The sequence below is a fragment of the Dipodomys ordii genome, unplaced genomic scaffold (genome assembly GCF_000151885.1).
Source record: "Dipodomys ordii isolate 6190 unplaced genomic scaffold, Dord_2.0 Scaffold296, whole genome shotgun sequence".
NCBI classification, from domain to species: domain Eukaryota; kingdom Metazoa; phylum Chordata; class Mammalia; order Rodentia; family Heteromyidae; genus Dipodomys; species Dipodomys ordii.
This window is the reverse complement of record NW_012267512.1, coordinates 855,636-869,709: the sequence shown is the minus strand read 5'-3', so window position 1 is coordinate 869,709 and position 14,074 is coordinate 855,636. Positions and strand designations below refer to the sequence as shown.

General features: G+C 40.9%; 1 protein-coding gene across 1 annotated transcript in view; it reads right to left on the bottom strand.

Moving 5' to 3' along the window:
• Positions 1-14,074, bottom strand: part of Hivep1 (human immunodeficiency virus type I enhancer binding protein 1) — a 121,612-nt gene that overhangs the window by 15,970 nt on the left and 91,568 nt on the right. The window contains exons 4-6 of the mRNA XM_013036504.1: positions 6,928-12,896; positions 4,269-4,402; positions 3,393-3,568 (exon numbers count right to left, since the gene is read on the bottom strand). Coding sequence (XP_012891958.1) covers positions 3,393-3,568; positions 4,269-4,402; positions 6,928-12,896 — 6,279 coding nt within the window. The remainder of the gene's footprint in view (positions 1-3,392; positions 3,569-4,268; positions 4,403-6,927; positions 12,897-14,074) is intronic.

Sequence of the window (14,074 nt, the reverse complement as noted above, 5' to 3'; positions counted from 1 at the left end):
AAGTAAAAATAAAATTTACATTTTACTAGGAAAATAATTTTAAAGTATAAATATCCCCTACCAATGTTATAGACTTCTGTATTAATATATTAATAGATAAATTTCCAGATATATTAAAATATCTAAGTCACTTAGAAAGCATGGGGTACTTCGTTCTGAATTTCTGTAATATATATGTAGTCATATATATGCAGTCATATATAGTCATACTTTATGTATATATGACTATATTCTGCAATTTGTTCTTTTATAATCTTTAAAGCAATATCATAAAAATAAAAGTATTTTGAAATTGTATTAGTGAAATAAATAGCACAAATGATTAAAGATCCCTAAGAATCGCCATCAGAAACATCAACTTTCCATGGTAGAAATTACTGTTTTGATAGCATCATGATATCTTTGCATACATATTTATGTAGTATGCGGTGGCACTGCTATATTCCTTGTTAACTACAACACATTAATAAGAAACAGACTACATAGATAATAGGATGAGAGTTGGGTAACATCTTTCCCCTAATTAAACAAAAAAAATCATATATTTGGCTACCTTTAAAAGGCACTCTAGAATCTGCTTTTTGTAGACTACCAAAAGGAAGAGTTCAGAAAGGAAGTGGAATCTAAAAAATGAGATCCTTCATGCTGAGAAAAGGGCAATAATGAATTTAAGATATTTTATTGACCAGTCTCTAGCTAGATAGCCTTAGTGAAATAAATATTTACCATGTAATTCCAAGTGGTTGATCGGACAAAACAGAAAAGTTGTTGGAGTTTATTGCTCCAGCATACTAAAGAAATACAGGTCATGAAAATCACTAACAATGCCCCTTTCTGTACTGCCCATGGCTTAAATATTCTTCTAAAATTCTGCATGACATTCTTTATTGCGCTCAAGTCAATACCTGGGGACTAAGTATCTTTCCCTGCCAGAACAAAACAAAACACCTCTGAATTTTCACTTGGTTTCCCACTTGTTGCTTTCTTGCTTGCCCTTGTTTTATGTATAGGATTTCCAAAATGCCATTCCTGTTTCTGCCTTCCAGTGAAAAATACTCCTTTAATATTGTACCTCGATTATCTTGTGTTTGGCAGTATCATTCTGTACTAGGTAATCTTTGATTATTAATGTTAACCCCTTAAACATGCTCCTGGTCTGATAGTGGAAATTAACACATGCTTTTTAAATCACAGGATGAAACCCATGAAAAAAAATCAATAAACTGGGTTTTAGTTATTGCCAGAGGCTGCCCTGAAAACTAGGGAAGTAAATAGGGAAGTCTATCTCCAAAGGTGATGCTACGTCAATATCAAAGAATTACCAAGCGACTGTTCTTCCAACTCCTCTGACTTCCTAAAACTTTTCAGAAACATTCAAAGCCATCTGAAGAGCACTTCCTATAATTTTTTTTTTTCTCAGATATCACTGACATTTGGGCTGGAAAGGTGGCTCAGTGGTAGAGTGGTTGCCTTGCATGCATGAGGCCCTGGGTTCAATTCCTCAGCACCACATAAGCAGAAAAAGCTGGAACTGGCACTGAGGCTCAAATGGTAGAGCGCTAGCCTTGAGCTGAAGAGCTGAGGGATAGAGCCCAGGCCCAGAGTTCAGGCCCCACTACACTGACATTTGAAGAGAGGAAGTTTGAAGATATTTAGTTCTTTCATTACAACTTTCTTCAATGTTAACATATAGCCAAAAATGTGGCAAATTTTGCTAAAGAGCAAGTCAAATAAAAAAAACTGAAGAAAACTAATAAAAGAAAAAAGCAAATGGTAACTCAGAATAAAAATAGTTTTTATAAAAATTATTATTCTTCACAGCATTTTATTCACCATAGCTAAGATATAGAACCAACTCAAATGCCCCTCAGTAGATGAGTGGATCAAGAAAATATAGTAAATATATACAATGGAATTCTTTGCTTCCATCAGAACAAATGGCACCACCCCATTTGTTAGGAAATGGAAAGACTTGGAAAAAATCATAGTAAGTCAAGTAAGACAGTCCCAAAGAAATTTAGGTCCCATGGATTCCCTTATTTGCAATAATTAGTATACGTATAGAATAATCTTATCAGATGAGCTGAAAAGCTCAAAAGTTACATATATATGACCATATAAGAAGATACTAAATGAAATGAACCCCAAGATCTGGACACAAGAAGTCTGTCTTTGTTGATGCTATTTTAAGTGTACTATGTGATTTTTTTTTTGTTTCCTTTGTATGTTCTTCCCCCTATGGTATATCCCCTGTTGTCACTGTACTTGATTTTGGTGCTCTGCATCTTGTATATACAATTGTCTAATCTGGGGAGGGGAAGGGGAATAAAAAACGCTGAAACAACAACACAGGATCACCCATTGCAACAATGATACCCACAAGACAGTATTATCAGAAACGAACTTCAGGGGTGGGAGGGTGGGGAGGAGTATGGGAGGTGGGGGGGAGGGTGGAGGGAAAGTGGGACAAAAACAAGGGAAGGGGTAACAATGACCGACAAGTAATGTACTCATTGCCTTACTCATATAACTGTAACTCTTTTGTTCAGCATCTTTACAATAAAATAAAATTTAAAAAATATGATTCTTTTTTATAGACCTTTCCAGTCAGGCATTTCTATGATTATACTGCTTTGTTAAAGAGAAACCTAGACATAGTATACAAAATTCAAATCTTTAGAAATTTTAAACTGCTATATAGTGATTCATGAACAGAAAGCCTAATGGAGAAGCTAAGCACTATACAGTAACATTCATTATGTATGGTGAGAAAATCATGTAGGATAGAATTTATAATAAAGGTTTATGATTTCAATAAAAACAGAAAGAACACAGAAAGGATGCTAAATGTATTTTTAATGACTAGTTCAGAGACCTCTTTTAAACATTAAGTAGTAGAAGGTTTATTAGTTTTCTAAAGCTGAAATTCAACTCTCTGGGTAGAAAAATGGATGATTAAAACAGAAATGGGTAAAAAAATAGATAAAAATAGGTAAAACATGTGATGATTATAAAAGTTTACTGTAATTATTATTTTTAATCTCGCTTTAATCTTTTAAAACCCAAATAAATTATGCAGGAGTCATGAAAACCTCTCTTTTTCAACCACAAAGCAAATATTTTTGAAAACGTGTTAGTCATCATGTTATACAACTATATTTTGGGAAGTAAAATAGCAACAAAGGGGACAACTGCTCCTTTTAAAATGTTACATGTATTATATATTCTAATAATATATAATTAACCTCTTTCTCCCAAAGGTCTAGAATTACAAAAAGAAATAAAAACAGAACAATGACAGTATGGAATTTATTCCATTCTGGGCCAATGAGTATGTAAACTCTCCCCAAGGAAACACACATGAAAGGACCACAGCCCTGTGTATACCATACCTTTTGTCTTAAAGGAGAAGTTACAGTAAGTACAGTGGTAGGGGCGAACATCTGTGTGAGTTCGGATATGTTTTTTTAACATGCTAGGCTTCTTACAACGTATTCCACATTCTTCACAAATGTACTTTCCTCTTCCCCTGCCTCGAACATACACATATTCTTCATTTGATTTATAACTAATTTAAAGATAAAAATGAGTAAGAATATTAGATAGTATATCTTTGAGAAAATAATAAAATTCAACTGAAAGCAATGACATACTTTTATACCCAATCTACAAAAACTTTACACACAGAGAATAGAATAAACCACTTTTCCATATCAGCACTTAATGTTCTAACAGTTAATTCCAATTAAACTTATTCAATAGGATGTTTAATTTAAAACTTCCTTCTTTTGTTCTAAGACACTAGTTTAAAAGTTTTCTTCATTATTAAGTTTATTCACTACAGCTGTTAAGTATTTAAGTATTTCCGAGCTCCACCATAACTGTAATTTGCTTTCACAAATTGTTTTTCTCAGAACTAAATACAAAAGGATAGCATATAGGCAATAAATGCATCTCTTGTAGAACAGATTTTTTTTCCCAAGCTATTCCTTATCATAAATCAACAGGAAACCCAGGGGCTTGCTCTGAAAACTTAGTTTTTAGCTTTCTTTCAGACTTTCCTAGGTATAATTTTTCCCATCAAAATGGAATTATTTATATAATTAATTAATAACAAGTATTTTGCCTTACAGATTTCTGTTAGCAAGCTGATAGACTTTACAACCATTACATAAAATTGGCACTGACAAGTCTTCATTCCCAGGAAAGCAAATGTACATTTAAAAGGTAAGTTTAAATGTACATTTAAGAATAAAATTTGTACTTGCCCTCCATCAAATATTTTAATTCTTCTTGGTTCACTTTTGAATAAGGAATTTTCTTTATCTTGCTCATTGTTAATTTCAGAGGCATCTTTATTGCTGAATTCAACTATTGTGGACTTTTGATTACCTAATGCTCTCTGAAAAGAAAAAAGAAGAACTAATTTAATAAAACTGAAAACACAAATATGCTAATGTTTTATTGGAAATTAAAATATGGCAGACTGCAGAGAAGACAGTTAATTTAATGAAATGAATCCCGAAGAAGTAACAGATTCAAACTTCCTTTTCTTGATCTTTTCCTACCCACTATTGTCCCTGAGATCTCAAATAAAAGTCCTGGTTGGGAGGCCACAAACTTTCCTTAATGGACTTACTCTTTCTTATGCATAATTACCTTTGCTACAATTCAAATATTTTTCATAAGAGAATATGATCTGAAGATGGAAAAGAACTCATCTCTTTTGGTATAATCATGCACATATTTTTCCCTGATTTCATTCCTTATCTTCTTCCAACATCAAGTCATCCTTGATATTTAACTCAGTTTCCTGCTATGAAATCCAGCTCCTTTATGCCAAAATAATCATTGAGTTAAATGTCAAAGTCATGATCATATTCTTAGTCTTGATGTGGTTGGCTACTCCATGGTATCCTATGTTGCTGATACCTTATTTCTCCTTCTCCTTTTACTTAGAACATCTGGCCACTCTTTGCAATTTTTTGAAGCATAAATGTGCTCATGTTCTGTTGTGAATAAGTCAACTCCATAGCTACTGGCTGACAGACTCCTTTCTCCAGTGAGCATTCATTTGACCCCTCTCCCTGAAACTCCTGAAATCTTTACTTCCATGTTTTGTGTGATACCACTTTCTCTCCTTCTTCCTCACCAACAATTTCTTTGTTTCCTACGTAGGCTTTCCTTATCCGTTATTAAAGGATTTCCCTGAGCAATTTCATTAATTATGCCAACACACTGATAGATCTCTTCAGAGACCCAAATCTAGTAATGTATTTCCATACATCTCTTCCAAGATACTTGGTATTTAACAACAGCACACATGTATATGTGTATGTGTGTGCGTTGGTTATTGAACCCAGGATCTCATACCTGTTGAACTCAAACACAAGCTGTACTTGAGTACCATCCCCAGCCTAAAAGAACCATTTTCATGGTGCAACAGGAATATACATAAATCTTTGCTTACATTGTCATGATTAGACTTCATCTAGGATTCTGATTGAGGAGATTTAGAGTCAGAGTACGTCAAACATAAATCTCCCAAATGTCTGAGTGATTTCCTTCAACATATATATGTTTGGAGTTTCATCTACACTTTCAACTTAAAGTGTCATACTGTTTTAAACTTACAAAACCATCAGGCCATTGCAGACTCTTGATAGTATTTTATATGACCCAAGATTCTTCTATGTTCCTGTCATTTAGTCGTCTATTCAATTACAAAAAATAGGCGGGAAGGTGGCTCAGTGGTAGAGCGCTTGCCTTGGATGCATGAGGCCCTGGGTTTGATTTCTCAGCACCACATAAGAAGAAAATGCCAGAAGTGGCACTGTGGCTCAAGTGGTAGAGCCTTGATCTGAAAAGCTGAGGGACAGCACCCAGGCCCAGAGTTCAGGCCCCACAACCCTCCCAAACCCCCCTAAATTATTGGTGGCTCACACGTGTAATCCTAGCTACTCAGGAGGCTGTGATCTGTGGATCACAGTTTGAAGCCAGCCCAAGGCAGGAAAGTCTGTGAGATTTCTATTTCCAATTAACCACCAGAAAACCAGAAGTGGAGCTGTGGCTCAAAATGGTAGAGCACTTGCTTTGAGCTGCCCTGGCCCTGAGTTCCAGCCCCATAATGGCTATACAGTTATCTTCCTGGACCCACAAATGTCTCTGTCTACCAGTAATGTTAGAGATTTTCTTAGACCTATAGAGGCCCAATACTTACTCTGTACTTCTAGATGTCCAGAGTCCAACATAATACCTCTATTTTTAATCACTTAAGTGGTTTTTCCCATTTTATAAAGCCAATAATTATAGTAAGGTGAATTCTACAAATTAAAATTATCTTTTTATGACCTTAAACTATACTATAAATCTTGACCAGATCAACTTATCAAGTCATGAGTCCTTTTGTGATTCTTCTCTGTAGTTCTAATGTTTTGCAGAGATCCTCTAGAAAAGCTAGGATGAGCATGGCCAGGGCAGAGCAATCAGTGGACACAGGCCAGTGTGACTGGCTCTCTGCCTGTAGCTATGAAAATAAGACCACCTCTTCTCCATACCTCTATTTCCCTGTACTAACAAGGACAAAGCAGAACCACAATCTTCTCTCATGTAACATCTTAGAAGAAGGATCATAGTATCATTAAATAGAGACCATAGGCAGTAGACAAAAACAAGCAAACAGTGCTCACAGGAAGGTAACATTTCTAAAATATGTCCAGAGGGAGTGAACCCCAGCAAGGAATTCAGATTCTTATAACTCCCTCTTGGGAGTAAATACACCCCCTGCCTTCCTAATAAGTTATACACACAGAGTATGATTTGTCATTCAGACTGAAATACTTCTAAAGCAAAATGTTTAAAGGTAACAAGACACATTTAAGTTAATTTGCACATAAAATATTTAAAAACACATTATATTTCAAGTACCTTGCTTAAGTTGTTTTTCCACTTGCTTGAATAGACCAATAAATCTGATTTGGGATGAGTGGTTATTGCCTGACAATATAGTGATTTGCCAGTCTTCTGTTTCGAATGAAGGAGAGAAAGAGCAACTTTTGTGGGCAAACCAAGTGGGTTTGGGTTATTGGAGCTTACTGTCCAGTCAGTATAGGCTGAAGTTTTCTGGTCCTTCTGGGGCAAAGGCAGTGCCTTCTGTCTTAGCAGATAACACCATGTGAAGCTGGTGGCAGTCTTCAGGCTAGGGAGAGGCAGCTGCTGGGTGTCCCCTGTGCTGGGCAATGGAAGAGTGGTGACAGGTAGTTTATTTTGCCCTAAAATGCTCACCTTGTCCCCTTGATTTATAAGTCCTGAAGGTGCCCTTTCTTGATTACTATTGACAGATTTCAAAGGAGAAATGTGGTGGGTGTTTTCTGGAGGGACAGGATTCTGATCTGGAAGACTTAATGATGTGGATGATTTGATGTTTTCAAATTCTTGCAATTCATTGGTGGATTCTCTGATTACAATCTTGGCATGTCCTGATGACAATTTATCAGCTGGAAAAACCTCTGCCAAATTAGCAGATTCAGTACTAGTTTCAGACTGAGAGAACCCATCCTGTTCTGATATCATTCCTTCAAGGGGCTCTGTAGTGCAAAGCTGTCGCACCAACACTGGTTTCTTCGGTTTATTGCCCTCACTTACTCTTGAACTCAGTGGCTCTGGGGAAATAACATCGGTGGCACAAACAGCTCCATTTTCATCTTTAGCCCGCTTCTGGTGCTTTTCCATAGCAATGTCTAAACTGTTTGCTGGAGAAAGCATCCTTTTGCTTGAGGCTGAAGATTCTGGTTGGGGAGAAAGTCTACCAACAGACATTTTCTGAGTTAGAGGCAAGGATTCTGAGAGAGAAGACTGTTGGCCAATTTCTGAGAAAACATTTTTGCAAACAAGGTCTTTCTCTGGGTTTGGCAAAGCGTTGTGGTGATCCTTTTGTGATGTTGGCATGGAATTCAGTTCTTCACTGATTGGCACGAGACTTTGGTTCGTCTGGCAAATGGATGTGTTGGACAGATCTTGCGTCACCAGGATTTGTGGCAGAGATGTAAGGGTGGCAAAGCAGTATGTAGGGATGTGGCTCTGCAGATGTACAGGCAGCATGAAGGACGATGGTGCCTTCTGCACCTGATTGCCCAGCGGCCCAAGCTCCAGTGATAGCAATGAGCTTCCCTTAGACATGGGATCTACCAGCTTGACTGGCAGTGCAACTGAAGTTGTGCCCTGATCTGCTCTATCTGCATCTGGAAGAACTTGACTAGGCAAAGGATGTGTAGGATTAGAACAAGAAGCCTGGCCTGAAGGGAAAGCCTGACACTGAAGTTGGTACTTGGGAGCAAAGCAGTCCTTGCTGGTAGAAGACACGTGTATGGTGGGATACATGTCCGTTTTGTCCTCTTTTGCAAACACTGGTGGAGGTAACTGTGTGTTTTGCTGGCTAAGGGGTACGTGGGTCTGATTTAGCACATTGATACTAAAAAGCTGCTGAACTGGAAAGATGGCAGTCGAGTTAGAATTCAATGTGTGTGCCGGCAGATCCTTAGCCTGAATCTGGGAGTGCAGAGTATTAGTGGGGAACTCTGCCGAAGAAGTGTTAGGGAGGGGCAGACCTTGACACGGCACTGCAGTCACACTGGGAAGGGCAAGGTTTTGGAAGGATGGTAGGTTGACAGGAGAAAGCTGACTCTCTGGTGCAATGTTTAAAGATATCTGCCGGATCAGTGGGCCCCGCCTTCTTTCTAAAAGAGGCACATGTCCAGTGACCCCAGCCACAGAAGGGGAAGTGGAAGGCTGGGACTCCACAAACAGTGTTGAAGGGGCTAGGGTCACACTCCCACAGTCGAATGACTTACTTCTGAAATCAGAGACCTCCATCAGCGTCGGCATATAATTGATCTGTTCTGATGCAGCCCGCCTCATCTCCCGGTGACTTCCAGGGACATTCAGTGTATTTGAGCCAGGTGGAATCAAAAGAAACTCTGCTTTATTTGGAAAATCGATTTTGGGGGTGGCCTCCGTTTTAGAAACGTCTTCTAAGTCTAAGGAGGCTGAGAAACTTGAAGCGTGTGATAAGCTACTCTCCCTGCTTAGACTCCGGGAGAGAGTAGAGTCGAAACTTGACTCGGTGGAGGAATGCTCTATCTCGGCCAGACGGAGCCTCTTCTTCTTGGGTGGCAGTTTCTCTGTTGGCAACTTGGACAAAGTTTCACTGCGCTGAGGCCAACTGAACTTCTCAGATTTTTCTTCATCATGACACTGAGTGTCCAGGTCCCGATCTGGCTCCTCGGTGACCAGAATTTCTGGAACTTGGATATTGTGTTGCCGGACAAGTCTTGAGGGCTGTCCCAACACGTGTCGATCACTTGCCATCTTTCTGGAGCTTTCCTGCAGCTCACCCCTGAGTGTGTCTGATGAAGCGGGCTGGTGAGGATGTGACGTGTCTCGAGAAGGATGAGCTTCCTCTGGGGGGATCCCCCTCACTTTCAGAGAGCCAGGTTTCCCAGCTCTACTCAGCTCTTGGAAAGGAACCATGGAGCCAGTTTCCAATGGTTCCAGCTTGTCAAAGGAGTTGGGTCTGCTCAGAGAGTTTGTGTGCTGGATGACGGAGATGCCAGTCCCTTGTCTCTTCACCTCCACCTTGTCCACGGCAGCTGACGTCATTGGCTGCTCCATGATGGTGGACAGCTTTGGGTCTAGAGCCTGCTCGAGGGCCTGGGCGGTGAGCTGAACCTGGGAGGTGTTCAGCTGTATGCTCCTGAGTTGCTCTCCGGTCATGGCAGGCACGTGTTTTGACAGGCCTGGGGTGAGGCCTAGGGCATTCTGAGGCTGGAGGGCTTCAGAGCTCTTTGGAGACGTTCCGCTCTCATTGGGCTGAAGCTCCTCATCATCCCCAACGCTTTTCATTTTCCTCCTTTTCCTTATCTGGGGTGTCTGCTCCCACACACCCGTCGAGCCAGCAACTCTGTAGTGCAGAACCTGGGGCTGTGGCCCGCCAGGCACAGGGCTCTGCTCGGGCTCTCTCACGGTTACCTTGGTTTTGGGCCCATGTAATTCTGAACAGTAAAATTTCTTATGGTTTTCGAAATTCTCCAGTTTCCTGTACCTGTTTCTACAGGTTTCACACTCAAACATGGTCCCTCGCCCCTGATGGGATTTCTTTTTTTCCAGGTGAGAGCCGGGGGCCACAGCCTTGCTCCGGGCTGCTGTGGGCTCGCTGGCGGCGGGGCAGCCTTGACAGCCCTCATCCAAGGACTGTCCAGGGCCAACAACATGATTCTCATTGGCTGAAGAGTCTTCCACTGCTGCCTGCCTGACCAGCGGACGGGGATGACCACTTGGGGGCACTGATGTGTTGGGTCCTGATACGAAGACATCATCATACAAAGTGCCAATTTTGTCATCAAATGACTGGCTTCCTCTCAGCGGGTGAGGGGGAGGAATTATATTTGCAGGGACTGCTGAATATCCTGTGGTAGGCATGGAGTTACTTCTTGTGATAGGCAGGCAGTCGAGGGAAGGGACCGACAGGAGGAACACTTGTTTGGACTTCTCAGTGGGGGTGAATGGGGACTTTGGTATATCAGAGCTTGAACTTGTCCTCCGCCCCATTGGTTTCAGGTCAAACTGGAACGAATCTTTAAATATGTATGATTTGGGGGAATCGATGCTTCCTCGTCTGGACAGAGAGGTTCTCCGTGGCTTTACACTGTCCAGTTGTTTATCATCTACCAAGGCTTCATTGTCAGAGATAAGCTTTGAGATCCTCTCCTCCAGGGTTTTTGTCGCCAAGGGTGGGGGCATCTGGCCTGCTAAGAGCAATGGCTTCTCCCCCAATGGCAAGGCAGGGGGTGCTGGTGCACTGATTCGAGGGGCAGGGGGTCCGTTATTCTTAGTTGAGTCTGGTTCTGTGGGTAGGAAAGTTCTGGCAAAAGGAGTTGGTGGACTCACTGCTTGATCAGCACTTTCTGATCGTGAAAAGTAGCCAGAATCTGTACTTCCTAAACTCCGAGGACTTAGGAGTTTTCCTTGCTGCTCTTGGGAGTAATCCGTTGCCTGCTGCCTTTGTAGCTGGGCATGGACTGTTCCTCCATGGCAGTCTTGTTTCCCTTCTGGTTGACTCGGGTCACCTTTCTGATGAGACTTCTCCTCAGTCTCTAGAGAGGACACACTGGCTGGGTGTGTCAATACACTTTTGACCTGGATCAGGTCCTTCTGTCTCTGAGCATTAGGAAGTTCAGACTTGGGATTGATCACCTTGGGACTGTCAGTTCTTAATGGGGACATGTTGACAGGATGCACCACAACTTTTGGTAACTCTGTCAGGCCTTGTGATTCTGAAGGTCTGTCCTGTGGCAAAAAGTCACCTGCCACATGATCTGGATTGCCTGAAATGGAACCTGGTTTGGGTAGAGCTTCAGAATTTGATGTCTTCTTCATTATTTGCCCAGGCTGTAGCTCCATGGTGCCAGGGTCATTCAGTCTCCCATCGGCAGGGCCCTCCTCGTCACTCTCCCCACTGTCTTCTACATCTGAGTGCACGCTAAGTGCTTTGGGAGATTCTTGGGATAAGAACAAACCACCAGCGTCTGGTTGTAACACAAGACCCAGTTTGATAGTATGTGCGTGGGATTTTTTGTGCTTGTACAGATTACTTTTAGTCTTAAATGAGAATCCACAAGTGACACAAGGGTAGGGCCGCTCTCCAGTGTGGGAGCGGATGTGCTTTAAAAGCACACTAGGCTTTGCACAAGCTCTATTGCAATACTCACAGATATATTTTCCTTGTTTTTTTGGCTTCTGATCTCTCAGAAGAAGATTGCACATTTGTTCTACGCTTTGATTGACTACAGAGGCAACGTGAGTTGAATTATTTATTGGCATGGGGGTAGACTGGGTGGAATTGGCTGGACTTATGGACAAAGGTAAAGCAGAATCCACTTGCTGGTTTGGAAGAGTAACCTGAGTTCTGTTGGAAGGTGAAGTGAGACCTGTGGTGGATGTCACTGCTGTATCATAAACCTGTTCAAGTCTGGTGATCTCTTGAGTTTGCAGATTTGCCAGCGATGCTGTGAAGCCTGCTTGACATGGAAGCTGCTGACTGTGTTGGTTAGGTTTGGAAACCAAGTGTCCGTGTGGGTTATATGAGTGAGAGACGGGCTGAACCGATGCTTGCTCATTCTTCTGGGCAGCAGCCCCATGTACAGTGGATGAGGTACAAGGTGATCTCTGTGATTCTGCCACCGAGTCTTCCGTAGGCTGAGTTGGGGCATCTACAGACGTGTTTTTTAACTTAGGAGGGGATCGTACAGTTTTATTTGGTCTCAGTTTTTCTGTCTTAATTGCACAAGATGAGCCCTTTTGTGACAAGGTGCTCAGTTCTGGCTCCATTGCTTTCAGTAAGACATCAAAGGCGGTATTTGTATACAAGGGCGGGGAGGGGGGCCCGGTGCTTCCGTGAGGAGGGATACATTCACTGTTGTCAGTCCTGGGTTTGCCAGGCGAGTCCTGGTTGTCATGAAGGACACTGAGCCCAGCGGGGTCGGAGCCTTCTGACCTCCATCTCCGCAGCTCTGAAGGGTGCTGCAGGAACAAGGGCTTTTTGGGGGAGATGGAGTCTTCCGATTTTGAGGCCTCGGCAGCTATCCCAGGTGTTTCTCCATTCTGTTTGGCAAATTGCTTCCCAGTTTTTGCAGGAATATAGCCATGCCTCCTGTGAGACTCCGAAGCACTCTGAGGAACAGCGAAAGAAGAGTCCTCTGTGTTCTGTTTATGTTTGGCCTGAAGAGGATTTCTTAGGGGGGATTTTGGTATTTTCTTCAGGTGATTCTCAGTGACAAGCTTTTTCCGTTTCACACCTTTAAGGGATTCTGAAGCTCCTTTAACACCAGCCTCTAGAATTTCTGTTGGAAAAAGAAAAAGAAACTCATTGATAAAATTATACACAAAACAATTCTTTAAAAGACCAAATTAAGAAAACTGTCATGAGGATTCTACCACAGTTAAATATGGCAGTCTTAGTAAAGTCTATTTTTAATAAAACTACAGTCTAAATTACAGCAATTTTGAAGGCACACAATCAAAATCTATCCAAACAATCACGCGGAGATCTTTCTAGAACACCACGTTCCTTTCTAGAAGTAGGCAGGTCATGGACCCAGACCTTGCACAACTGAACACCCGCCCCTCCTCCGCCCCTCCCTTCCCTGCCACTGCCCAGAACTCTCTCAATCAAAAGGCTGGACAACGAAGAGATTTAACCTTTTCCTGCTGAGTTGTTGTCTAGAACATTAAGAATCTTTAAAACAAACTCTTCACTGAGTTTAAATATGTAATGCTGATATTCTTAGAAAAAGGGACTTCATGTGGAGTAAGTTTTAGAGTAAATAGTCCTGGAATACTCATGATACTTTGGTTGGGAGAATTAGGAAGTACTGTACCACAGCAAGTATATCAAGGGACAGAGAATTACTCAGCAAGTATATCAAGGGACAGAGAATTACCAAGAACGTTTTTTTTTAAAAAAAAATCATAAGGCTGAAATGTCTCTTAGTTACAAGCAACATAAAATACCACCTCCATACTGAATGAAAATAGACACTGGCTTGGTTCCTTTGTCATTAGTCATTCCTGTGTTGGAAATAAATGAGTATTTAATTGAATTGTGGGCATCAGCTAACCACAACCTTGGTCAATATTATCTTTTGAGCAATAATTAATTGTCATCATTTAGTTTTCATTTGTTGACTCCTTGGACATATAAACAAAATGTATGCAACCATCTATTACTTATTTATAGAAAGATCAAATACTTTAATTCTCTATTATTTTCAAATAGCTGTTGTACCTATTTAAAATTCCTAGTAGGTCAAAATGTCTGTATTATTAAGACTACTTTGCATTTATCAAGGATGAAAATATGCATAAAATCATTCAAATCCTGAAGTAAAATCCACTTATGTGCTCTCATATATTAGTTTAATTAAGAAAATATATTCTTCCATGGTAGCTAAAATTACTCAGAATCAAGAATATAGAAAGATGTATGCATGTGCATGTGCATGTACATGTGTAGGGAGGG